This window comes from Mustela nivalis (genome assembly GCF_964662115.1).
Source record: "Mustela nivalis genome assembly, chromosome: 15".
In the NCBI taxonomy this organism is placed as follows: Eukaryota; Metazoa; Chordata; class Mammalia; order Carnivora; family Mustelidae; genus Mustela; species Mustela nivalis.
The window spans coordinates 7,064,510-7,091,797 of record NC_139034.1 but is presented as its reverse complement, the minus strand read 5'-3'; the positions used below and the strand labels follow the sequence as shown (position 1 = coordinate 7,091,797).

At 41.7% G+C, this 27,288-nt stretch overlaps 1 protein-coding gene across 3 annotated transcripts in view; it reads right to left on the bottom strand.

The window, feature by feature from the left end:
- The window catches only part of TNFRSF19 (TNF receptor superfamily member 19), a 90,737-nt gene that overhangs the window by 6,014 nt on the left and 57,435 nt on the right, over positions 1 to 27,288 (bottom strand). For all 3 annotated transcript variants that reach the window (XM_082701496.1, XM_082701495.1, XM_082701494.1), the window contains 4 exons: positions 7,589 to 7,753; positions 7,013 to 7,138; positions 2,310 to 2,412; positions 1,328 to 1,727 (listed from right to left, as the gene is read on the bottom strand). In XM_082701496.1, the coding sequence (XP_082557622.1) occupies positions 1,328 to 1,727; positions 2,310 to 2,412; positions 7,013 to 7,138; positions 7,589 to 7,753 (794 nt within the window). The remainder of the gene's footprint in view (positions 1 to 1,327; positions 1,728 to 2,309; positions 2,413 to 7,012; positions 7,139 to 7,588; positions 7,754 to 27,288) is intronic.

Below are 27,288 nucleotides of genomic sequence, written 5' to 3'. Positions count from 1 at the left end.
AGGAGCAGACTCCCTGCTGACTTGGGGCTGGATTCCAGGACCCTGAGATTACGATCTAAGCCGAAGGCAGACGCTTTTCCGAAGAAGCCACCCAGGCACCCCTGTGTTTTACATTTCAAATGCCTTAGTTGTTTGCTTGTCTTCCCTTATATCTTCTTCATTTATTTTATTTTGAGAAAAATGAAATTATTTTTCTCCAAAGCCAACAAATGCCTTCTGCATAGCGTTCCCTGTAAATTTTCTAAATTTTGCATTTCAGAGAAAAAGTCTTGCGGATTTCGATCAACCTATCACCTACGTGCTATTCTTGAAAGGCACACTTCTCCATTCACACCTCGACTTCAGACTGCATCTGACATCATGAGACCAGGATACAGGACCTCATGGGAAATCGAGTCCCCTCTCGAAAGCAGACGCAGCACGGGCCAGAGCGCCTCCCCAGGCCCTGGGGCTCCTGAGCTGGTCTGCTCACGAGCAGTGAGAGCAAGGCTGGGTGTGCAGGTAGGACCTTCTGGCACCTGGAAGCCTCACTTTTGCTGTGACTCGGCCCTTTTATACTAAAGGCTGGTCATTTTTTCTCCAAAGAATGTATTCCAACGTATATGTTCTTATAGTAGGGAGATGCTTGTAGACATTAGGTCAAATTCAGGACCAGCCACATCCTCACAAGAAGGGGAAAGCAGGGTTAGTGCCCAGGCTTCCCTGATGCTTCTCTGCCTCTGGCCTTGTAGCATGCTTGAAAGCCCCAGCTCCCTGTGGCAACCATCTCCTTGCAAATCTGATTTTAAACCCTTCTTTCCAGAAGGTACTTCTGCAGTATGTGGACCTGGATCACAACCAACAATCAATTTCCAACAGCACTGGTCAGTTTTGAAAACAACAGGAACAGAGAGGGAAAAGAGATCTAAACTTTGGGAGATCTAAACTGCCATTAGCTTGATGGTGAATGAAGTGCATGTAAGTTTCGGGCAGAAACCATCATTGGGTGGAAAACGAAGGTGAGGAACTGTTTACAAGATGTTCTTGTGACTCTCTCTCTCAGTCAGCAACGGGGCTGGGGGTGCTGTGCTAATACTTGGATTTACAAGGAGTAAAAGAAAGCAGCTGCTCGTTATAAACTTCAGAGTACCTGTTAGTTACGGGGGGGAAAAAGACTCTTGAAATTTAATTTACAATATATTCTCCATACATATAAGAAAAAGAAGTTATGAACAATGGAAAAAACCTTCTCATCAGGTCCTCCCACATTCTCTGGTGAGAGGAGTTCCAGTCCCCGGTCTGCCGTGAGCCAGCGCTGTGTCCTTCTTGTGGGTAGTCACTGACTTACCTGGAGGGACGTCGGCGTGGTCAGGCTGACAATGGCACCATTCTCCTGACACAGTTGGCTTCTGGCGGGCAGTGTGTCCTGAGTCAGCACGGGCTCCGTCAGTGGGTGGTTACGTCGAGAGGGACCAGCAGCTTCTGTACAGTTTTCAGAATGAATTGGAACAGCTCCACCAACCAAATCCTGACTACTGTTGGAATCCAAGGAGGAAGAGCTTTCGTTTTCTGGATTGAGAGAATGAGTATCTTCTCCAGTGAGTTCAGGATAAGAATCACAAAGAGAGATGTCGTCGCCACACACGGGATTTTGCATCAGAGGCCAGGCGTCTGAAAACTCGCCACAGATGGACCTTGAAAGGGACCCGAAGAATGTGGGCATGGTCTCCCCCACTGGACCTGGGTGTCTGAACACACATTCAAAAGACGCTCAAGTCATCTACGGGGAGGAAAAACACCACTACAAAGCCATACCCTCTCTGCTTTTAAATTTCCTAGATGAAACAGCAATGGATTATATCTGAATTCTAGTGCTTCCTTTGTTATAAACTTGCTTCCATACAGTATGTTTAATTATTCTGCTTACTTTCAAACTGAATTTGTGTACCTACTTCTAACCAATGTAGTTATACGTATAACTCAATGTCTAAAACAGGCAGTTTCCTGGGTCTTAACTGAGTTTCTTCATAGCTCTGTGAAAATTCTGTGAGTAAATGACATGTTACGAATTATTTACAGGTAACAGAAGTGTCACAAATCATGAATATGAAGTAAAACCAAAATTAATAGAGTGTAAAGTGTAAAGAATGTCTCACTGGGCATCAGTAACCCCGAGAGACTCAAGGATTTGTCCCCCTCCGATATCCAGAATGCCATCAATAATATTTTTAATTGACGTCTCATAGTTTGACATGAAAATTGTTAAGTTGGTAGAAGGCACATTTAGACAAGGGGATGTGATATTATATGGTTTAAAAATCCCGAGTTACCTCTCCTGAAGAGTGGCCTTGGAATGCACCCTACAGCCAAGAGTCACCCGGTCCACGCTGCCAGCTTCGTCACAGCACAGAGATGGAATCAAGTGAACAGGCCCTAGGGAAGCCAGCAGAGGTGTGAAGTACAAGGCTGCCTTCTGGGAACTTTCTCATTAATACTGGCCCAACATTGCTGGAGGAAATCCAGCTAGTCCCCTTTGGGTGACTTTTTGGGGGAAAGGAAATCTGAGGTTTAATTCTCTCTCTTTTGTTCTATTATGAAAATAATGAAAGGGCTTATATGAAGTACCTGGAGTAGTCAAAGCTGTAGAGACTGAAAGAACTGTGGGTGCCAGGGGCTGGGGAAAGTGGGATGTGGGGGGCGGCATCACGGATTGCTGGGAACAGAGTTTCAGTTGGGGGAGCTGAAGGGCTCTGCAGATAGGGGTCGGTGACGGCCGCGCACCGTGTGAATGGGCTCAGGGCCGCTGAATGGCACCCTTAAACAGCGTTAAGATGACAAATTTTATGTTATGTGTATTTTACCACAGTAAAAATAATAACGAGAGGTGACAGCATGGACTGTGAGACAGTGTGTCAAATGAGACTCCCTGAACTGCTGAGGAGACAGCAGAAAGCGGAACAGAGTCCTGCCGAGTGGGCTAGCGGTACAGAACATGAACAGAGACACGTTCAAACCCTTGAACACAACACACACACACACGTGCATGCACGCACACACACCACACAGAGGTATTAATGTTTACCTGCTAGTAATGGAACGTTAAGGAATAATTAGAGGTATGCACACAGCACAGCTTTGCAAACCATTTTGTTCACTGAGGCAGCATCGATTTTTGGTTACAAAGATAATGTAAGTGTACAGAAGAAAAAAAAAATTTAGAGGACAGGGATTAAGTTGAGAAATTCAAAAATAAATACGACCCAACCTTATAAACTGAAATGAACATTGTCGACGTTTGGTGAGCTCTCTACATACATACACATGTAATTCTGATTATATACAAACACATACTAAAGCACATAAAGATAAAGACACACATTTGGAGAGAGAGAAAGATGTGAGAAAATTCTCTATTTCCATATCCATGTATGTGTTTGTGGATCCAAAGTCTGCATGTGAAATGATTTCACTCTCATAAAAAGGAAAAATATAGTGAAATTATTGGCCTTTTCAAAAATGAATGTTCAACATCGACATGCAATTGCCAGCAGGATGGATACCCACACACACACCTTTGCCTAAATGTCTCTCAGCTCAGGCCCCACGTTGGGTTGTGTGAATATATGCTATTGTGAGCTCGGAGAACTCGCCTGGATACACGGCCGATCCTCAGCAAACCCGGGTCATGCTCACATGAGCTGTTTCAAAATTATTTAAAAGCCAGGGGCACCTGGGTGGCTCAATTGTTAAGCGTCTGCCTTCGGCTCAGGTCATGATCCCAGGGTCCTGGGATGGAGCCTCGCATCAGGATCCCTGCTCGGCGGGAAGCCTGCTTCTCCCTCTCCCACGTCCCCTGCTTGTGTTCCCTCTCTTGCTGTCTCTCTCTGTATCAAATAAATAAATAAGTTCTTCAAAAAAAAAATTATTTAAAAGCCAAAGACACTGTCTTTCCTTTTAGAAATGGCTGTTTCTAGGGCTCAAGCAACCAAGAGCAAGTTGAGCCTAGAAGTTTCTGTGTGCCTGAGATGAAGCAAGTGCTGAAAGAATAATCTGGACATGTCAGAATGACACATGAGCCAGGCTGAAGGGATCTGTCCCGGGCCAGCCTAGGAAAACATGAGCACCAAGATAAACGATGATGGCAAAGGAATAGAAGCCGTGGAAGAGGGTCCACGAGTCCATGCTAATTCAAGTAAATAAATAAGAGGGGAAGAAGAAGTTCTTTCTTGCTGTGGGAAGCCAACTAATAAATGTGGACCAAAGGATGGAATTCGAAAACTAGCATTTGTCACCATCATGGTAATGACTGATTTAGGTAAGAACCACCAGAAGATGCTAAACTCTTGGGTGAAAGTTTGGAGAGTAACAGGATATTTACACAGCCTCGAAGAGTCTTTTGCAAAGTATTTCTTAATTACGAAGGGAAAAACAATCATGTTATAGCAGAGAAACTTGGCAGATGCCTCCTTGGCGAAGGGAACCAAACTGACCCGACCGGGAAGGGGACGGCTGCTCACGCTGTGCCTCTTGATGTGGGACACTGGGAAGGACACAGCATCACCCCTGCAGGATTTCTGTTTCTAATTATACAGAAACATCGGACGAACCCAACCTGAGGGTTATTCTACAGAATTACTGGTCTGTGCTTGTCAACAACAATAATGTCCTGAAACACCAAGAAAGATGAAGGACCTATGCCAGATTAAAAAACGGTCAAGAGACACCTGGGTGGCTCAGTCGGTTAAGCGTCTGCCTTTGGCTCAGGTCATGGTCCCAGGGTCCTGGGATCAAGTCCCACATCAAGCTCCCTGCTCAGCAGGGAGACTGCTTCTCCCTCTCCTGCTGTTCTCCCTGCTTGTGCTCACACTCTTGCGCTCTCTCTCTCTCTCTCAAATAAATAAATAAGTAAAATCTTAAAAAAAAATAATAAGGTAAAGAGATTTGACAACTAAATCCAATAATGTTATCTGGGATATTCTTTTAAAGACATTTTAACTTAATTTTTAGTTATTTATTTTTAAAAATTTTATTTATTTATTTGACAGTGGGAGAGAGGGATCACAAGCAGGGGAAGGGGCAGAGGGAGAAGCAGATTCCCCACTGAGCAGGGACACCCCCTGAACCCCCCGATGCGGGAGTCAATCCCAGGTCCCTGGGATCGTGACCTGAGCTGAAGGCAGACACTTAACAGACTGAGCCACCCAGGCCTCCCTCTTTTTTTTTTTTTTAAAAATATATCTTTTATTTATTTATTTGACAGAGAGAGAGATCACAAGTAGGCAGAGAGGCAGTCAGAGAGAGGGGGGAAGCCTGATCTCGGGCTTGAGCCTTGATCATGACCGAAGCCAAAGGCAGAGGCTTTAACCCACTGAGCCACCCAGGCACCCCAGGCCTCCCTCTTTTAAGGACATTTTTGCGACAACTCAGAAAATCTGAATATGCTCTGTAGATTATACAATAGGTTTGATTTAATGCTGATTTTCTGATTTTCATAACCATGCTGTTCTGTAAGAAAATGTTCTTGTTCTTAAGAAACGAACACCGTAGTACTAAGGAGTAAAGGGATATCATCTCTGCAACTGATTTTTAAGTGGACATGAAAGCAGTGTGTATAAATACATATATCTTTACCATATTTAGAAAAATGATAAAGCAGATGTGAAACGAGATAAAATGTTAATATTGGGGGAATTTGGGTGAAGAGTGAGAGAATTCTTTGTGCTATTGTTCCAGCATTTTTCTAAGTCTTAAATGATGTCAAAGTAAAAAGGTCGAAGGGTGAAGGCGCTGCCATGGAGGAGGAAACCACGTAAGTGGCAAGCTCTACGGAGCGCGGGGAGCAGGCAGATTCTTTCCAGGCTCCGTGTGCTGCTCTGTTAAGAGGACGAGCACCAAGGCCATCTGCCCATTTAATCCTTCTTCTCAGACAGAAGTTAAGAGGAGGCAGAGTTTGCCCAGTGCTGCATTTTATTACATCTGAGTTCAGGTCTCAGGAAATGATTCCTGTGCCAGTTCAGTGTCTGGGAACCCCAGCTCTGGGGGTGTTTGGAGGTTCACCCAGTTATCGTCCATACTGTCTAGAAGTCTAGTCCCTACATAGGCAAAGGCAAAAATAGATTCACACACACCACAGAGGGACCTATATTTTGTTCCCGACCCATTCCTAAAACAGAAGACAATAACGAGCTGTAGCAAAATCAGTCCGCTAAAAACGTCTTCCTCCACATACAGAACATCAGCTCAGAAAGTGGAATCCTGTAAGTTCTTGACAGCACAGCTCCAAGAGTGTCAGTCAATCTAAGTGGGAAACCCTCAGCTTAGAGAGAAATGGCCCTGTCAGCATTGCTTTAAAGGGACTCTGAGCACGTGAACCAGGCAGGCAGGGGTGGATGTCCAGGAAGGGCACTGCCAGAATCTGCTTTGCAGAGGAGGGGAGGGGTCCTCACAACAGGGGTTGAGAGGGCAGTGTAAATGTGGGAGCCTTGTGTGGATGAATGTAAATAAGTGGCAGGAAAAGTATTATCTGTGCTTGTGTTTTGCCCTGGTGAGAAACCAATTTCCATTGCATGACTTCCCTAAACTTCCTTTTCTGTCAGTAGTCCCCGGGGGCAACTGAGGTTCGTGGAAACCCCTGCCATAGTGCTCTCTCCCTGCTCTTCTTTAAGGAATCCCAAAAGACATTTAGAAGACCCATCAAAGTTCAGCTTGAATCCACCAGACAAGACAGGATACATGCTCCTACTCTACAAAAGGATTTTATTTTTAATCAGTCAATGGACCCAAAACAATAAAGGCAAACTTGCTTTAAAAAGTTGCCCAACAATTCTAGAATTTTAATGAGATGCTTCTTTTCTTCTCACTACTTAAGAGGCTCAAAACACCCAAACCATGAGGGCACAAAGAATCCTTTAACAAGATTAGCTTTAACTAGGAAGCTAAGCAGAGCAACCGAGCTGTGGGCAAACAGGGACACTTCTTTGCAACGTATATGTCCCTAGATTCCCCTAATGGCCCCTTGCCCTGCTACACTTACCACAGGTCTGAGCAGAGTCCCGGTGGCACTGACAACATGCTCTGGGAGCAGATTCATTGAGCCGAGGTCTGTCAAAACATGACAGTTCAGAACCGTTGTACTGAATGTCTTGCACTCTCAGCGACCCTACAGGGGGAGAGAATTCTGTCAGCGAAGATCACTGCCTCTGTTAAGGAGCCCATGACCACCACAATGCAGATAGGTACCCTCCTAGCTCTTAATATATCTGAAGAAAAAGATGGCTCTCATACACATTTAAAAATACATCTTCTTATGCAGAGGCACAACTAGGAATGAATCTGTTAAAAGCTCAAATTACAGATACTTCTGTTGCCAGAAGTTGGAAGGATTTTCCATTTTGTCTAGTGGCACAGGACCCTGAGGCCTTTTCAGGGTCCTTGTAAAGTGGTGCCTCTGGGGGACCAGGTGACTGGGAGCTGCGTCTCCGTGAGCACTTTGTCCCTTTGGATAGCTCCTGACTATTGTCTTGGTCAAGGCCTCGTGGAACCTGCAGTGACAATGAAGGTAAACACTCCTCACCCACATGCTAAGGAACGGAAAGAGCTCCGCACTCACAGCTGGGCTTTTTCTCCATAAACTGCCTCTTACAGTAGATGACACAGAGGATCAGCAGGGCCAGAAGGACCGTGGCCAGGGCACTGCAGATGACGGCCGCCAGGGCTGTGTCCCGCGGGCTGGAGGCCGTGGATGGGATCTTCACGAGGTTGACCTTGCTGGTACCTGGAAACCACAAGAATGGGGTCAGCAGGCTCTCAACCACCCAAGAGACTCAGACGCTTACCCCCAACTTGGTGGCCACCTTTATTATTTGAGTAAGACTCCAGAAGACAAGAAAAGGTATTTTAAGAAGGCTCAGTGCTCCCTCCTCTTAGATTTCTTTAATACCACACCTTCACCTGCACCCCAAAATGTGTGGATGAGCCACGCTTCCTTTCCCACAACAAAGACTGTGTGTGGACACACAACCTTCAGCACACTGTGTTGCCAGAATGTGCTTTTAAGGCCCATTAGACCAGAGCTGTTGGCGAGCTGGAATCCCTCAACTTTCTCTCTCTCCCAGTGCTGGACATGCCTTTGGCACATCGTAGGTATGTAATATTTGCAATTTAATTGGAATGAGATCACCTACATTTTCAAACACACTGAATTAAGGGATGCGGGGCGGGGGGGGGGGTAACTTTAGGGAAAAATAAGGAGTGGGATCATTCACAGCCTAGTAGTCACCCCCAATTTCTGAGACAGTGAACATTTTTTTAATGTCTGGCTGTTGAATGACTGAACATCTATGAATCATAAAAATATGATAGCAGGAGTGATCACCTGGGAATATTGAGTCATGGTATTTCTAGGCTCAATGATTCTGGGGCCACATTTAAATTGAAATCTGAAGCAGCCTCTATCAATGGACAAACTGACAAGAGGATCTACGAACACAGGCACAGAGGAATTTGTATCCCGCACAAGGGAAATAGTGGACTACACCCCAGGGTCACGGATTTGGGAGAGGTGACTCTTATCTTTTTGGATCAAATGGTGCAGCTGTGGAAACCTGCCACCTTGCTTATGTTGGTGACAAAGGTGACTGACTTCAGAGCAAGGTAAGCTGAAACTCTTCGTCAAATGACCCAGCTCCACACAACACAGGGCTTCAGCAAGAGCTGTCGTCCGAGCAAGACACAGCACGTGACATGACCCGAAGATCGCAAAGTTCCTAACCCTGGTTTAGCTCTCGGGTTGAGCTCATCAATTCACATAGCATTGGATATTCAGGAAAACCCTACTGAGAATCAGGATTTCGGGTTAAAGTGGAATCACAAAGAGAGTCCCATACGTTCTTGTTGAACTTCTTTGTAAGTATGTTAGCTTATTTGCCTTCATGTGAAAGGAAATGTTCTTGCTTTATAAACATGCTAAAATGCCCCTGATGAGGATTTTGAGTCTGGTGTTTATGATTCAGGATTTATCTTCCCTAAGCTAATCGTAAAAGTCTTAGGAATAAATGTCTTTCCACGGCAGGATGCTAACATTGTAATCTCAAGGATATCGAGTTGCCATAATAACACTGATTTTTTTTTTTTTTTTTTTTTTTACAAAAGTGCACTCAGTAAGCCCCTTCTGTATACATTTCCTTGGAAGTATCATCTGAGGATGAACAAGAAAAATATAGTAGTTTTACCTCTCAACGTTTGACACCTGCATTAAAAAAAAAGGTGTCTTGTGAACCCAGCCACCCTCTCAGAGAGGTCCCCAGGGGAAGCAGGGCTCTAGAAACCCCATTCTGGGTTTTTGTTTATATGTACAAGTAAATGCAACCATTACAGCAAACAATTTATTTTCTAGGAAATAGTCTCATCCTCTATAGGTTCAATCATCACATACGACAATGCAGACATTTATGTGGACATTATGGGAGATTGGGCTGCCTATCATTTGGATTAAGAACAACTCCAGAAACTTATTCACATGAGTTTCTGCTAAAAATCTGTTTTCTTATAATTCTTTTTGATTTGGGTAGTAAAAAAGGGGGAACGGGGCAGAGGAGGTTGGTGCCAATTTATGAAGTAGCTTCTAGTCTATTAAGTTCTGGTTAATTGAGGTGTTGCTGAGGATTTCTCAGAAAAAGATGTATCTACCACAAACTGAAAAGTATTGTTTTGCTGACCTGTGCTCACTGCAATGATGCTGAGATTAAAGATTCTTTCCACCCACATGCCTTGACTGAATTCCCCGTCCATAGTTGACCAAGCGTATTGAATGCCCGCAAGGAATTTTACCCATACTTTATTAGGATTCTGATAGGAGTTCTGAAGAACTGGGAATAGGAATGTCCACAGTCTTTGGAAAGTTTTAACTTTTCTGGAATACAAAGGCATCTCTTACCCTAATGAAATTATTAAATTCCACTATAATCTTAGCACTACCCTCTGGCAAAGTTACTTCAGAGTGAGAACTGTTTTCTTAGCTTAAATTTTGTATTACATTAAATAAGTGGAATTTTATATTATACATTTCCTTAGGAGTTCAGCTCAGCAGAACAATTATATCCTGAGTATCTACTCTGGATAAGGCATCCTAAGAGGCATTAAGTAAGCTGAATGAGAATCTGAACAGAAGAGGAAGAGAAAAGAGAGGTCGCCAACAAAGTCTGGCAAGTGTTTTTATTCACGTACACTTTTACCCTCTTTGGAGTGACCAGTGCAAAATATCCCAATCGCAGAGATACTCTCCTTATATCTCAACCCCTAAGCAGCTTCAGAATGTAGCTGGAGAGACGCGTGTAGTAGAGAGATCTGTATTACTGGACTCTGATGAATCATGGAAAAGTCCTCAGAAGATGCAAATTAGGAACGCAGTGTGCAGGCAGGCCATAGACTTGACTGAAATAGGCTTCAGCTGACTTCTGGGTGCTTTTAGAGTCCTGGACACTGCTGACATACCTCTAGGGATTTCATTCTCTTTGCAACCTGGCAGAGCCGTGAGAATGCACTGATGGGCCTCCTTGTATAGATGAGGAAACCAAGACTTGGGGTAGTTTGCTCAAGGCTACACAGCAAAGCGAGATGGCTGGAGATCTGAAACCAGGCTTTGGGACCCTTTCCAGTGGACCACATTGGTTCGTGGGTGCATGTAGCTTGTAAGTGAGTAAACCTTTCTACAGGGAAGAGGAGCCAAATGTGGGTTGTGTCTGCATGCAGGCCATGCTCATTTCTGCTGAGGGAAACTAGCCTGGACACACAGAGATCTGGGGACTTTCTCAACAGCAGGCTGGCCCTGTGTGCATGAAGCCAGTTCCGCACGAGGGCCCCTGGCCTGAGAGAACATTTCAGGTCCCTCGGTCTCAGCGTGGCTCTCGGAGTTGCATGTTGGTGGCAGGCCCATGGAGCAATGCCCGAGTGTCACTGAGGTGGGGAGGAAAGGCATGTTAAGGGAGGCCACTGAGTCTGGGACGGGTCAGAAGCATCAGGCTCCCGCGTGCACTCTCTGAGGTTTCATTGGTAATTCCATAGCTCTGCTTCCTACTGATCTCCCGACATGTTTAACCTCCCAACTTCCTAGCAGTCTGTTTAAAAAACCCGCTAAACAGAAGATCCTTCTTCCCAGATTATTGTCCTGACCAAGAGCCCCGTCTTGGCTTAGGAGGGAGGAAACTAGGTCTCCCAATTCTAGCTCTCAACGCTTTCTGCCCTGGCCACAGACAAGACTTTCCCCCTCTCTGAAGCTTGGTTTCCTCAATGACAAGATTAAATAGTGGGCCACCATGCAGACACCAAGATCCACCATCAGTGAGGCTGGAGACTCAGTGAAAGTGTCCCTGGAGCCAGATGAGCTCCTATGGAGCTAGCTGCCCGGCACACTAGGACACGCTGGCTATTAAGAAAGCCTTGGGATCTATCTGTGGCCTGGCTGATTTCTTCTTACAGAAATGACCATGACCTTCACATTGAAGAATGAGATTAAGTAGGATGCTGTATTTCGTGACTCTGAAATTTTTGTTTCCAGTCTGAGCTGTTTCCCTGAACTCGAGATTCACCTATCCAATAGCTTATTGAACCTCTCCACTTGGCGGGTGGTGGGGAGGCATCTTAAACTCAGAAACGAGTCCAAAAGATGACCTTGACAACCCCGATCTCCTCACTTCCTTCTGCAATCTCTCCCTCCCCACAGACCTCTCCTGCGCTACACAGCCTGTTGGCAGGGCTCATCCCGGGCTGCACAGATTGCTCCGTCAGCGGCCCTTCTGCAAACATCGCCTACTTAGCAAGGCTTCTCCACCAAAGTATTTTAAACCTGCAGTCTCTGACCTGTGCTTCTTACCCCTTCCCTGCTGCCTTTCCCTTCCGAGTACTTACTGCCATCTGGCACTTTATGTCTTTAACTTGTTTGGTTCGTTTTCATTCTCCCCTCCAGTGGGGGTAAAAAAAAAATCTGTCCTGCATTCCCCAACACACCTGCTGGGCTTGTGTGTAAGCTGGTCCCAGCCAGAGGCCATATTTTCCTGCTTCCTTTGCAGCTAGGCATGATGTTATGTCGAAGTGAGAGTCAGTAGGGAGTAGGAGGGATGAACGTTAGTGATGTGTATAGTTTCTGTCCTCTCCGATCTGGGGACTGATGGCTTGCCCCAGCCGTCCCTTTCACTGTGGGCGCTAAGCAGAAAATGGCTGAATAATGCTCAGATCCCATAGATGAAGATATCCAAAGGCTGGTAAAGCGCTGGGCACAAGCCCCTGGGCTCTGCGTGACATCCTGCAGCGGACCTGCTCCCCCATGCAGGCCTGCAGAATGCAGACGGGAACATCTCTCTTAGTTATGTGGCCATCTTTTGGGGTCTCCTTGTAACAGTAACTTATCAATTCACCTAAGCAGTTTCACCTCCCACCAAAATCCAGCTTCCGTAAGGGCAGGGATTTTTGTCAGTTTCATCTGCTACCAGTGTTATAACACCTGCAATTGTTGTTGGCACATAGTTGGTGCCCATGTGTATATGATCAATGATGGGATGAATGGATGTTTGCAAAAGAGACTGGAAGTATCCAGAGGTTTACTTAACAGGGACCTCTCTAATTAATAGGCTGAGATTTTGCCAATGATGTGTTTTCCGCATTTGCTTCCACCCTTGGGTACACAGTTGGTGATAGTGCAGATGGCCACAGCTGGTAGCAAAGAACAGTTCCCCTGGCACGTTTTTTATGTGATGTTAAGGTGACCACAGGTGGAAGAGCAAGGGTTGCTCCGATTTATCAACACACAAACCTTGAAGATTATTGAATATAACCGCAGAATGAATAAGAAACAAAACCCTCACCTTCTCTAGTCAATTTTAGTTAGCACTTCATGGACTCATCATGAAAGGATCTTATTTTAGTTATTATATGCCAAATGTAATCTTAGTTAACAATCCATACATCGTGAGGACTAATTTATAGGGAATGACCAAAGAGGCTAGAAAAGGGGAGGCCAACCACATCCTCCAGTGAAAGCCTCTTTGGTCTCATTTTTGGAAGCTGATTACTAGCTGAATTGGATAAAGGGGATGATGAAGCATCCCTATCATTTGATCAAATCAGGTATGCGAATCTTACATTTTTACTGAACGTCTCCCCCTAAAACTAGGTAGAAGTATGGAGAAGGTAACACGAGCATCTGGAGAACTCTTAATGACGGGAATCCGTGATTATTTTCTGGAGACACTTAACTCAGATGATCACAACACCATCACAGCTTCCATAGGCCGAACACCGACAGAAGGTCAGCTCCTTAGTTACTCACTTTTGAAATGTCATAACAATCCTTTACAGTGAGGGTTTTGTCCATGAAGAAGGCTGTACATACATATATATGTATTTTTTTTTATTTCGAACAAATATTGGGTGGTTGGATCTAGATTTGAGCCTCGTTTGTATGACTCTAAAATTCATGGATATTTTTTTGTTTGGTGTGTGTGTGTGTGTGTGTGTGTGTGTGTTTTGTAAATTATATTGTGTTTTTCCCAACTATTTAGAGCAAAAAATTTACTATAGTGTGGGGACGCCTGCGTGGCTCAGTGGGTTAAAGCCTCTTCCTTCTGCTCAGGTCATGATCCTGGGGTACTGAGATGGAGCCCCGCATTGGGCTCTCCGCTCAGCAGGGAGCCTGCTTCCTCCTCTCTCTCTGCCTGCCTCTCTGCCTACTTGTGATCTCTCTCTGTGTGTCAAATAAATAAATAAAATCTTAAAAAAAAAATTTACTAGTGTGAAGGATTCTTGGCTGAAATTTTGTACAGACTAATAAATTCTAGGTAATCAGCTAAAATATACAATATAATGTGACCTACTTTTTTAAAAGATTTTATTTAGTTATTTGAGAGGGGGAGAGATAGTGACAGCATGAGGGGGCAGGGGAGAGGGAGAAACAGGCTCCCTACTGAGCAGGGAGCCTGAGACAATGAGATGCAGGGATGGATCCCAGGACGCTGAGATCATGACCTGAGCCTAAGGCAGTCGCTTAACACACTGAGCCACCCAGGTGACCCTAACATGACCTAATTTAAAAACACAAATCTAACTTCACAAATTTAAACTGTCTTATCCCCAAGATTAAAGAGGCTATTGTATTTTTTTGCAGTGAAAAATAAGGTATGGCCTTTTTAAACGTTATTTTTAAGGTCTCTAGGATATAATTGGATGAGTATAAAATAAATATAGTGGGGAAGAACAAGCGGTAAGTGAACTATGCTTTCTAAGCTTCTGTTTTCAAGATTTCAATGATGTCTTGCATTTTCATCAGCTAGTTTAACACATGCAAATAATATATCCGGTTTCCTGCCCTAGGACATGTCACTCTGACAGAATTGGAAGTGTGAGCACTTATGACCACGTTCTGGCACAAGCAATGCAATTAAAAATTAGTTCTGAAATAGAAACATACACTTCAGACATTTCCCAATAACTTTCACTGAAATATTTTATCTTTGATTTTTAAATTTCTTTCACGTAAACTATAGTTCAATCTATTGCTTTCTGTGTTCTTCTACCACCACCAAGAAAAATCCCATATCAAATACAGGTTTAACAAAATAAAACCTGATGAATCTATTTCTAGTAATGTTCTTTAATAAAAAAGAAATATTAACAGAGTTCTTTGCAATGTTAATTGAGGCAAGGATACAGTTCTGGAGTGTAAGCTTTATCTTGTTAATCTAAACTGGCTAAACAAAAATCTATGTTAACACTCATATGAATTCCAGATGTACCACAAAAGAGTCTGTCACTAAACAAAATAGATGAATTTTTTTATCCACTTTATACCAATCATTGGTATAATATGGATAAAATTAAACAGTGAGCCTCCATCATTTATTTTTTTTTCAATTTAGACTTTGGTCTTAGAACTATGTGGTTTTTTTGTTTTTTGTTTTTTGTTTTTTTAGTAACCAATAGAAATGTTACTCCAAAATGACTTTTTTCTATGTGTTTCCATATATATTTAAACTGGACTGATTTTTTTTGAATTGTGGTAAAATATACATAACAGTTAACCACTAGTGACACTGAGTATATGATGTGCAACCATCACCACTAATTCTAGAACATTTTCATCACCTCAAAAGGAAACCCCCTACCCATTAAGCAGTCAGTCTCCATTCTCCTTTCTCTCTGCTTCCAGGCAAGCACTAATCTGCTTTCTGTCTCTATGGATCTCCCTATTCTACATATTTCATATAAATGGAATCATACCATATTAGGTGGCCTTTTGTGGCAATATTATGTGACTCTTATCACTTGACATAGTGTTTTCATGGCTCAACCATTTTGTAGCATGTATAGGAGCTTCATTCCTTTTACAGTTGAATAACGTTCCATGGCATGGATATACCACTTTTGTTTATCCATTCATCAGCTGAGGGACATGTGGGGTATCTCCACTTTTTGGCTCACAGATAAGCCTTTCCCATATATTTTTAAAACTTTTCACAAAGATATATTGTTTCATATGCTATCAAAAGATACAATATTATTACAGCAACAAGCATTAAGTTAATTAATAATTCAGGAAATAAAATTATTTCCTGAGCAAGAACTAAAAGGAGAGCGGAGGAAGATGATTGTTGGAGAACCCGTTCAGCGTCAGTTCATGTAGGGATTTAAAAACCGTAGTGAGGAGTTTGGATTCTTTTCTAAGAATAATAGGATATGGTCAACGATAGCAGAACACACTATCTTCTCAAGTGCACGTGGAATATTATCTATGATAGACCATATGTGATGTCACAAAACAAGTTTCAAAAATTTTTAAAAACTGAAATCATGCAAAGTAACTTTTCCAATCACAGTGGAATGAACCTAGAAATCACTAACAGAAAGAAAACTGGAAATTTCACAAATATGAAGAAATTCAACAATGGACTCTTAAATAATCAATGGGTCAAGGAAGAAATTGCAGAAGAAATTAGAAAATCCTTTGAGATGAATAAAAACAAAACCACAACATAACAAAACCTATGGGAAGCAGCAAAAACAATGCTTAGAGGAAAATTTATAGTATTAAAATGTCTACATTAAAAAAGAAGCTCTCATGTGAATAACTTAAACATCAACTTTCAAAGACATTAGAAAAACAAAAACAAATTAACCCAAAAGCTAGGTGGGAGGAAATAAGGATTAGAGCAGAGATAAACAAAATAGAGAACAAAAAAAAAAAAAAAAAAACAAGAGAGAGAGAGAGAGTCAACAAGACCAAAAGTTGATTCTTCGAAAAGATTGGCAAAATTAATAAAACCTCAGATTGACTAAAAAAAAAAAGAGAAATATATAAATTATTAAAATCTGAAATGAAAGAGAGTACATTGCTATTGACTTTACAGAAATAAAAAGGATTATATGAGAATACCAACTGTACACCAACACACTGGATAAACCAGATGAAATGGACAATTCTTAGAAATACACAAACCAAAAAAAAACAAAACAGAAGAAATAGAAAATCAGAAAAGAACTATTAGAAGACAAGGAAACAGAATCAGTCATCAAAAACCTCCCAGCAAAGAAAGAGGACCAAATGGCCCCACTGGTGAAGCTTACCGAGAATAAATATAAATATAGATACATGTATTTATTTATTTTAAATATTTTATTTATTTATTCCACAGAGAGAGAGAATGAGTGCATGCATTAGGTGGTGGGAGGGGCAGAGAGAGAGAGGGAGAGGCAGACTTTCCACTAAGCAGGGAACCAGACTCCAGACTCCAACCTAGGGCCTTGAGATTATGACCTGAGCTGAAGGCAGATATCTAACCAACTGGGCCACCCAGGTGCCCTGAATTCTGCCAATATTTAAAGAATTCACATCACTCCTTCTCAAACTCTTCCAAAACACTGAAGACAGAACACCTCCAGATTTTCTAGGAGGCCAGCATTACCCTGATACGAAAGCTAGATAAAAGGCACTACAAAGAAAGAAAACTACAGATCAAGAGCCCTTACAAAGACAGACATGAAACCCTCAACAAAACAACAGAAAATCAATTTCAATAGCATGTTAAAGGGTTACATACCATGACCAGATGGGATTTATCCCAGGAAGGTGCTGATGATTAATCATACAAAAATCAGTCAATGTAATATACAAAAATGAAATAAAAGGGAGGAAAAAAAAATGATCATCTCAATTTTACACTAAGAAAGCACTTGACAAAATCTAACACCCTTTCATGATAAAAATACTGAATAAATTAGGAAAACAAGGAACTTCCTTAACATGATACAGGTTATATGAAAAACCCACAGCTAACATCATATTCAATGGTAAAAAACCAAACACTTTTCCCTAACATCAGGAAGAACACAAGGAAAACTGCTTTTACCACTTCTACTTTACATAGTAGAAGTCCTTGCCAGAGTAGTTAGGCAAGAGAAAGAAATAAAATACATCCAAACTGAGAAGAAAGAAACAAAACTTTCCTTGTGCATAGATGACTTGATCTTATACATAGAAACCCCTACAGATTCTACAAAGAAACTATTAGGACTAAAATCCAAAAAGGAAATTAAGAAAATAATCCTATTTATAATATCATAAAAAAGATTAAGGTACTTAAGAATAAATCTAACTAAGGAGGTAAAAATTTGTACACTAGAAATACAAAACATTGTTGAAAGATAGAAGACCAAAATAAATGGAAAGACATCCCATGTTCATAGATTAGAATACTTAAGATGATAATACAATCCAAAGTGACACACATAAGTTACTTGGCTGGCTCAGTCAATAGAGAAAGCAAATCTTGATTTTGGGGTTGTGAGTTTAAGCCTCACATTGGGCATAGAGCTTACTTAAAAAGAGTACAGATTTAAATAAAAAAATCCATTAAAAAAATAACAAAGTAATATGCATAACTCAATGCAATCTCTATCAATGAATCTCAATGGCTTTTTCAAGGAATGAAAAAAAATCCTAAGATTCACATTGAAAAAGGAACCCTAAATAACAAAAATAATCTTGAAAAAGAGCAAAGTTGGAGGACTCAAACTTCCCAAATTTCAAACTTGCTATAAATGCTATAGTAATCAGAAAAGTATGGTACTGACATAAGGATAGGCCTGCAGACCAATGGGATATGATTGAGAGCTCAGAAATAAACCCAGACAACCATGGTCAACTGATTTTTGACAAGGGTGCCAAGACCATTCAATAGGGGAAAGAACAGTCTTTTCAACAAATGCTGGTGGGAAAACTGGATATCCACGTGCAAAAGAATGAAGTTCGATACGATCTCATATCATATTAAAATAAAAAAATGAATCAAAGACCTAAATTTAAGAGTGAAAGCTATAAAATTCTTAGAAGAAAACATAGGGGAAAACCTTGGATTTGGCAAAGGTTCCTTACATATATACCAAAAGCACAGGTGACACAAGAAAAAACAGAAAAATTGGGTTTTATCAAAATCAAAAACTTTTGTGCTTCAAAGGGCACCATCAAGGACATTGACAACCCATGAAATGTGAGCAAATATTTGCGAACTATATATCTGAGGACGTTTAATATTCAGAATATATAAAGAACACCTACAAGCCAACAACAAAAAGGCAAGCCATTCAAAATGGGCAAAGTACTTCAATAGACATTTCTCCAAAGAAGGTATACAAATGGCCAATAAACACAAGAGGCTCCAATTCACTAGTCATCAGGGAATGCAAATAAAAACCACAATGAGCTACAACTTCACACCTACTAGAAGGAGGAGGATAAAGCAGAAAGTAAGTATTGGTAGAGATGTGCACACTGCTGGTGGGAATGTAAGTGATACAGCGACTGGAGGATACAGTCCAGTAGTTCCTCCAAAAGTTAAACATTGAATACAACCTAACACTTTTACTCCTAGGCCCATACTCAAAAGAATAGAAAACAGGGACTCAAACAGGTGGGTCTGTGCAATATTACCCACAGTGGCTGAAAGGTGAAAACAACCCAATCATCTACTAACAGATGATTGGATAACACACATGTGGTATACAGATGAAATGGAATGAAATGAAGATATGAAATGAAAATAAGATAGATATTATGGCATAAACAAATCTTGAAAACATTATGCTAAGTGAAATAAGCCAGATGCAAAAGGACACATATTGCTATAACTCCTCTTATATGAAATATCTAGAACAGGGGAGTGGATGGAGTCAGAAAGCCGATCCGACATTACAAAGGGGCGGAGATGGGAGGAGAAGAAGGACTGTCAGCGTTTCTGTTTGGTGGGACAAAGGGTTATGGAAGTAGATGGTGGTAAGGGTTGCGTTGTGGATGTAGTCAATGCTACTGTCCGTTTAATAATGGCGAGTTTCACGACCATTAAAAAAGAACAGGAAGTGACTGGAGGGTTTGGGGTGTAGAAGGTGACAAGCTCTAGCATTAGAAAGACGCCCGCCTGCAGAGGGGAAGAGAGAAGGACATCCGGTGGGAAGGACAGCAGTGGTTCAGATGATGGTGATCATGATGATGGTGGATTGAGTTAAACTTAGATAACCAGGGACATGCTGTCAACTGGCTGTAGTTGAGAAATACTTATTGTAAGAACAACTGGATATACTGAATGTGAGTTAGACGCGAGGTCAGATGGAACTGAGAAGGATGCCTAGGTTTCTGTAAACCACGGGGAAAATTATGGTGCCGTTTCTCAGTTTTTTGGGGAGAGTGAAAACGTGAGGGATGGTGGAGAGTGGTGAGGAGGTGGGGAAGAAATAAAAATTCTGTTTTGAAATGTTAAGCTTGAGATACCGGTTATCTACCCATGTGGAGCTCTTGAGATGGCAGGAGGGCTGAGCAAGACAGAAGGGAGACAGTACCTGGAGATATAAATTTGAACATCATGAGTGCGCAGACAATAGCCAATGCCAAAGGACTGTTAAAATCCCATCTGTGTATAATACAGATAAAGACGAAGACCTAGCCTGGAAACCAGGTACACTCTGAAATTCGGAAATCTGATGGAAGAGGAGAAGCTAGCCTCTGAGATCAGAAGAAAACAATGGTGTCAAAGTAGCCTGGGAAAGGCGCATGTCTAGAAGGACGTAGTAAACCAGAGTTTAATGGGATGAATTCTGCTGATTCTTAAATATCTAGGCTACAGATGATACTTTATTTGGGGGACTAACGACAGAAATCAAATTTTTTTTAAATTTATTTATTTATTTGACAGAGAGAGAGAGAGATCACAGGTAGATAGAGAAAGAGGGGGAAGCAGGCTCCCCGCTGAGCAGAGAGCCTGATATGGGGCTTGACCCCAGAATCCTGAGATCATGACCTGAGCCGAAGGCAGAGGCTTAACCCACTGAGCCACCCAGGCGCCCCAGAAATCAAATTTTAACATTCTGGCAGAAGTGAAATAGATTTGTGATTTAAAGAAAAATTAGTGACCTTGGCCATTGTAGCCATTTACTGCTGAATGAATTTTTGAATTAAGATGAAACCAAGCTATGATTTTTAAGATATGATGTCACAAAGTAAAATTATAGGCACAAAGCTCAGTGCAAGTTTATAATAAATAGTAATCATGACTTAAGCAAGATGCCATTACTTACGCTGAATTATCTGAGCTGAATGCAGATACTTAACCATCTGAGCCAGCCAGGCACCCCATTTAGATGCATTTCTTACAAGAGAAAAAGCTACTGCTGCTTTTATGTAAGTATCTCAGAGCCTTACCAACATGATCTAACTAGTAACATTAAGCAATAAGAACAATAAGCAATGGCAATGAAATTATTTAACTTGAAAAAGTATCATTTTTCAAATGAATGATAGAAGCATCAGACTAGGCAATTAAATTATTTAACTTGAAAAAGTATCATTTTTCAAATGAATGATAGAAGCATCAGACTAGTATATGCATCTTTTTCCTAAGGAATCATTCCGACTTTACTTGTGAAGCATCAGCCAAATCCTATGTTTTTAAGCTTGACATCTGTTTACCAGCTTCTGAGACTAGTAGGCACGGGGCAGAGTATCATCCCACACCTATGTCTAGGACAGGCAGTTGTATGCACGTAAACCAAAGGTTCATCATGTCAGGCCAGTTTCAAACATGCTCTGAGTGCTGAGTTTCCAAGGTAGTGCCTGCCCTAAGTGTTTTTACTGATTTTCTTTTTTGAAGAGAGCACATCAAAAATAGTACAAGTTTGTAAGCCCCTTTCCTTTGTTGAGCTGTGTTGTAACTAACATCTACTGATAAATACAGAACTTCTGAGCTTGATTCTTTCTTATAACTTCCCTTCAGGGCACTGCACTAATTACCAGGGTTGGGTTTTCTTTTTTTTTTTTTTTGTAATATAAATGCGAGCAAATCAAGGCAGAGTCCCAAAGTGGTCTCAAGCATACTTTCTTTTAATGTTAATATAGATGATTCACAAATATGGCTGTGTTATAAACAGGACACACCCCTAAGAAGTAAACTTTTATATCTTTATTTCCCATCTGGCCAAGTTGTATCTATGGTCCACAGAATATAAAGAAAGTGGAATGTGAAAGCTGAAAGAATAACCTTGGAACCAAAAAAAATCCATCTGTATGAAATCTAGTATATTGCAATGGCACCGACAGGCTCTCCAACTGTGGTGTCATGGGATGGAGGCTATTCTGTTGGGCACAGTGCAGAGCAGGTGGCCCTGAGAGCTCCCACGGAGGATCTCTGAACCTTCTCTTCACCTTCCAGCTCTGACTTGGTCAGTTTCTGTCTTCCTCTGGGCTGCCTGCCCATCACTGTTTTATTGGCATCGTCAGCCTTTTATCATGCTTTTTGGGAGGAAACCACGAAGAAAATGTGAAATACCCTTCTTGGGGGAGCAGGGAAGGAGGGGGAAAATATATCCATTCTTAAATTTAAAGCACTAAGGCGTGCTTTATATGCTCACAAGGATATGTTCATATCCTTGTGAGAAGTCATTTAAATAGTAATTTCCCTTAGATTATCAACAAACATTACTCTCTCATATAAGACACTTAAAAATATATGGTTATAGTCAATATTCTAAAGTGATTCCAGTTACTCCATTATTACTTTTTAAATTATAGAAGGAAAGGTCCAAATATTGCAATTAAAACATCGGTTATATGAATATCAAAGCCTTTTACTGCCTTCTGGAAAGCTTTCACCAAAACACTGCACCATAGAACAGTTTTGTTATTAGAAAAGTATAAAGTTCTTTAAACAATAGGTCTATCCGTTATCAGTTCTTATTTGCAACTTTGTCTCTGCTTATAGAAAATCTTCACTAAAGTCAGTGGTTTTAAAACATCTCTTGGGGAGTAAAGAAAGGCAATCAACTGTTAATATCTTGGTATTGACAGAACACTGTTATGAATCAAAGGGTGAAAGATAAGAATGCAGTATCATTATTTTCGTTATATAGAACAGTTGCTTTTAATTTACCTACTGATGAAGCAGAAAATGGTACCAATGACTGTCCAGATAAATTAATATACATAATAACAAACTGAATGAGCAGATTCTAGCAGTAAACTGCTCGAATATTCAAGAGCCTATTTAAGTTGTGTTTACATGAACCTGAGTTTACTAAGTGAGAACTAAAATAGCAAACACACAGACTCTAAAGGTCTGATCTCCTGTTTTTACTGGGAATCTGCTGGCAGGTGCTCCTAGAGCTGGAAGCATTTCTTGTTGACCAATTTAAGCGCTTTGCATCTGAAGGACCATGGATTAAACCTTTAAAAAGGACTGAGACAGAAGCCTCCCTACACTACTCCATATGTCAACATATATATCAGCACGTCCTCACCCTTTCTTCCTTCTGTCCTTTTCTGACTTTAAAACTTACTGTAAACACTGCACATTCTAACGATTAAGAGCTTGGTAGCGAACAGTCTGGGCTTGAATCCCCACTTTGCCATTGACCAGCAGTCTTACAACCAGCAATGACAGCTGTTTGCCTCAGTTTCCTTACTGGTAAAATCAGGATATAATGAGATCAAACGGACAGGATTTTTGTGAGAACTAGATGAAATAATGTACTTGATTGGCATAGTACCTCATACACAGTAAGATTTTCTGTGTTAGCCACGCTTTTCCCATTATTATTCAGAATCAGACACTGTATTATAATTATTATGATGTCAGAATCTGGACTTTTAACACCGTTGAAACCACCTATGTCACAGATAGGCCGTGGGCTAAACCGACAGAATGAGCTACTTGTAACAGCGTGTGCATGCCTGTGTCCTCATAACACATCCCTAAAGCACTGGAAAGTTCAGAAGGAAAATTAACAATAAAAACATACCAAAATAGTCCCTTCAGAAGTTTAGATGCATTCCTTTTTCTTTTCTTCTTTTAGATTTATTTATTCATTTGACAGAGGTACAGAAACAGAAAACACAAGCAGGGGGAGAGGGAGATGAAGAGGGAGAAGCAGACTCTCCACTGAGTAGGGAGCCCAATGTGGGGCTCGATCCCAAGACTCTGGGGTCATGACCTGAGCCGAATGCAGATGCTTAACCATCTGAGCCAGCCAGGCGCCCCATTTAGATGCATTTCTTACAAGACTAAAAGCTACCACTGCTTTTATGTAAGTATCTCAGAGTCTTACCAACATGATCTAACTGGTTACATTAAGCAATGTCACAGAACAATAAGCAACAATTAACAAAATACCTAAACCTCAAGGAATGTTGTGACTAAAATAGTAAAACCATTATAAGAAAATTCTTTGGTAAGCAAATAAAAATTTTAGTTATCTATCAGTTACAGCGATAGCTCTGGTAATACAAGGTCGGACACACCAGCCAAGAGTTTAAAGCCATGGTCTCGCTTGAAGGACATGGAAGACGAGGTCTAGGACCGGCACTTCCTCTTCCTTAAATGTATGTGTAGAGAGTGCTGCATGGATTCTGATCTTTATCTTACCTGGAATAAAGTTGAAATGTTCCCCTTTCAGCTGAGGCCATTATTTTCCATTGCAAACCTCTCCCAACCTAATACACCAACTAATACAACTAACACTGATAGTTCCACAACTGAGTCCAATTTTAGTAGATTTCCAAATTGTTTCAAAGGCTTATATTTGTATGACTGGTATAGATATTTGGAGAGAAGGGACTAAAACACTACGATTCTTCTTTCTTCCTAGTTCCTTGAGCACTAAGACCATGATCTGAACTTATTATCTACATGGTGACAGACAAACAGAAACATGAACAAACCCTAGGCAAAACCAATGTTACATACTTAAATCATGCAAAAAAGGGGTAATGAAGGAAAAGCCGTGGATAGAAATGATGTTTGCAAGGAAGGCACAGAGGAGAAATCTCTGTTTTCTCATGTATACTATCATGTGTCTCGTTCTCCTGCCCATATTTAAATGGTCTTCCCTTACCGCCAAATTACGGTGGAAAAAAAGACCCGTTGCTTGGACAAGGTAATTTGACTCTATTTATTCCTGAAGGTGGGCTGGTGACAATCAAATGGGCATTTTGGATTGCCAGCACGGGAAGGGAAGTGCTTGCACCCGAGTGAAGTAAAGGAAAGAGATGGTAGAGAGAAAGACGCCTAGAAGGCCATCTGGCCGAGCGGAGCACTCGCAAGCAAACAGATGCACTGACCAATGGAAAGTTCTAGCCCATGTTGGCCATATTTTAATCCTAGGCCTCTTCTCTCTCCTCCAGTTGCCTTTTCAGTATTACCTGGGGAGTCAAACTCCCCCTCCACGTTGGTGCTTTGTAGTCGTCAAGGAAGTTCCCGGCAGCATTATGCGGCAATAAGTGGATGGTGTGAAATTAAATAGAGATTTGGCAGTTTCGAATTCTCATCAACACAACCTGGTGCATTTTCTGACCTGAATTGCTAACCTGTGTGTTTATAAAAATTGATTTTGAAAAACAAGGCAGAAGTTACCAAGCTTGCACTTGGTGTGTGTAGACATGGGCTTTCAACCAAGACCATTATTTTCCATTGCAAAGCTCTTCCAACTACATACACGACCTCTCACAGCATGTTTTATGAGTCTGGGGGCAGCCAAGCTCCTCTCTCCTCTGTGGCAGCACCACCCAAACCCTCCCCACTGCTCCAGGGGTCACCATGCCAATGGGTTAGATGGTGTAGATGTCTATGACCCACACTGAAAAGGAAGTTGATAGTACTTAATTCAAGTACAAAGCATTACCATGCCAATACAGTTTCCTTTTGTTTCTAAGCCAGAACCCACAGTGCCAGCTTTCATTCTGATGGCTCTAATAAGTACTTTGTATTGAAACTGCTAGAAAAATAGTGACTTTAGACTCTTCTTTCACATCAGCACTGTATACTGCTTTGAAAATCATCTCCCTGAATACTTGAATACTTGGATTTTTCTCCTCTGCTTCTCTTCAACCACTACCCAGGTTCTCAGTGATCACCTCCTTCTCAGCTGCACACCAAGGCCTCCTAACCGGCCTGCATCCTGCCAGGCTGGGCCGTGCAGACCACTGGGTGGCCACAGAAGCCTGTTTTGTTTGGACCACACAAGGTGGGTGGGGGAGCAGGCAAAGCAATGAGGACTAAGTGTGGACCCAGAACCATCATCTCCCATGGTTTGCTTCCCAGCACTGGTGGGGAGACAGCCGGTGAAGGGGAGGACTGGTCAACTGAGGGTGTGTCTGTGGCAGAATTCTTACCCCATCACTGTTGACTCTGTTACCAACCATAAGTGGCAGAGACTTTAAAAAAAAATTTCTTTAAATTTGGCTTTGAATTTTTTAAAAAAGATTTTATTTATTTAAGACGGCGGGGGAGGGGACAGAAGGAGAAGCAGATTCCTGGCGACGTGGGACTCGATCCCAGGACCCTTGAGATTATCACCCGAGCTAAGGGCAGCTGCTTAACTGACTGAGCTCCCCAGGTGTCCCTTGGTTTTAGATTTTATGAATTAGTCCAAAATGTGAATGTTTCTACCTGGAAAATGAAAATTATCTGTATTTATAAGGCATTAAACTGAACAGCTCTATTTCTTCTCAACAGGACAAAACAGAATTACAGATGAAGAAGACAGTTTCTACTCTTTAAGATACACGATATGCAATGCACTATCAGAAACGCAAAGGTCAAATTAACGGGACCTGGGCTATACAGGCACTCAGCAGCCCGGTGTGATGTGGAGCTAAGCAGACAAAGGGGTCAGGAGTGTTGCTAAGAGAGGTGCTGGGGTGGTCGGTGAGGGATTCAGGCTGGCAACAGTTAAGACAGACATCTGTGAAGGCCTAGGAGGCAGGAAGAGAGTTATCTGAAGGGCCGGAGCTCAGGGCGGATCCTGAAGCTCATCATGACGGGAAGAAGCATCCTCGGAGAAAATCCCAGGTGGCGAGCCTGTGACGGGAGGCTGATGTCACAGTAGCCGAGACTTGGTAAATTACTTCACTAGACTGTTTCTATTCTCAATCTTGCTTCCAGATCACTTGGCCCAGAGCTGCGTTGCCCACCAGGACTGTACAGAACAAATACTACCATGCATGTCTCTGAGGGATAACAAGGGAAAGAATAGGAGCAGAAAAGGCAGTTATCACAGGAGAGCAGCTGGCTGGTCAGGGGCAGAGCAACAGGCCCTCACTGGCCACATTTTGAACCCCAGGGTTGACTCAAGACTTTTACCTCTCTGTGCTGTTTTGAGAAAGTCTGTCATGCCAAGAGCAAGTTCATTACTTTAAATTTCTCTTCAGTGCTGGGTACATTATAAGTATAACTATTTGGTACCTTAATTACGATAAACACCGTAATTAACACTGAAAAAATTATAAGCCACAAAATGGCAGCAAATTGTCTATAGTATTTACTATAGTAAATTTATTTATAAATTTATAGTAAATGTATTTACTATAGTAAATACAAATTGTCTATAGTATTCTACACATATGATAAAGTGAAACTGTTTTTTCCTGCATTCAAGGATGTTTTTCTTCTTTTTATTATTCCACAGTCCTATAAGGTCTTGCTGTGTTTATGTGACCGATGAAACAATGAAGCTTTGAAACTTCAACACCAAGAAACAGAAAGGACACCATAAGAGAAACACATTATTACGGCCTTGAACATCTGTGCCAAAGGATACACAAGCTCAAAAATAGTTTTGCTTCAACTGGGACTGACACACGGGGTTGCCATCTGGGAACCGGAACAAAGATATGAAATCGGGCCCTGGCCCTCCCTCTTCTCTGAGCGGACTGCTTAACCCTTTGAGTGCCAGGCTCCATTCAGGCGCCTGGACTCCAAGTCCTTGTTAAAGCACGACCTTGTTCGT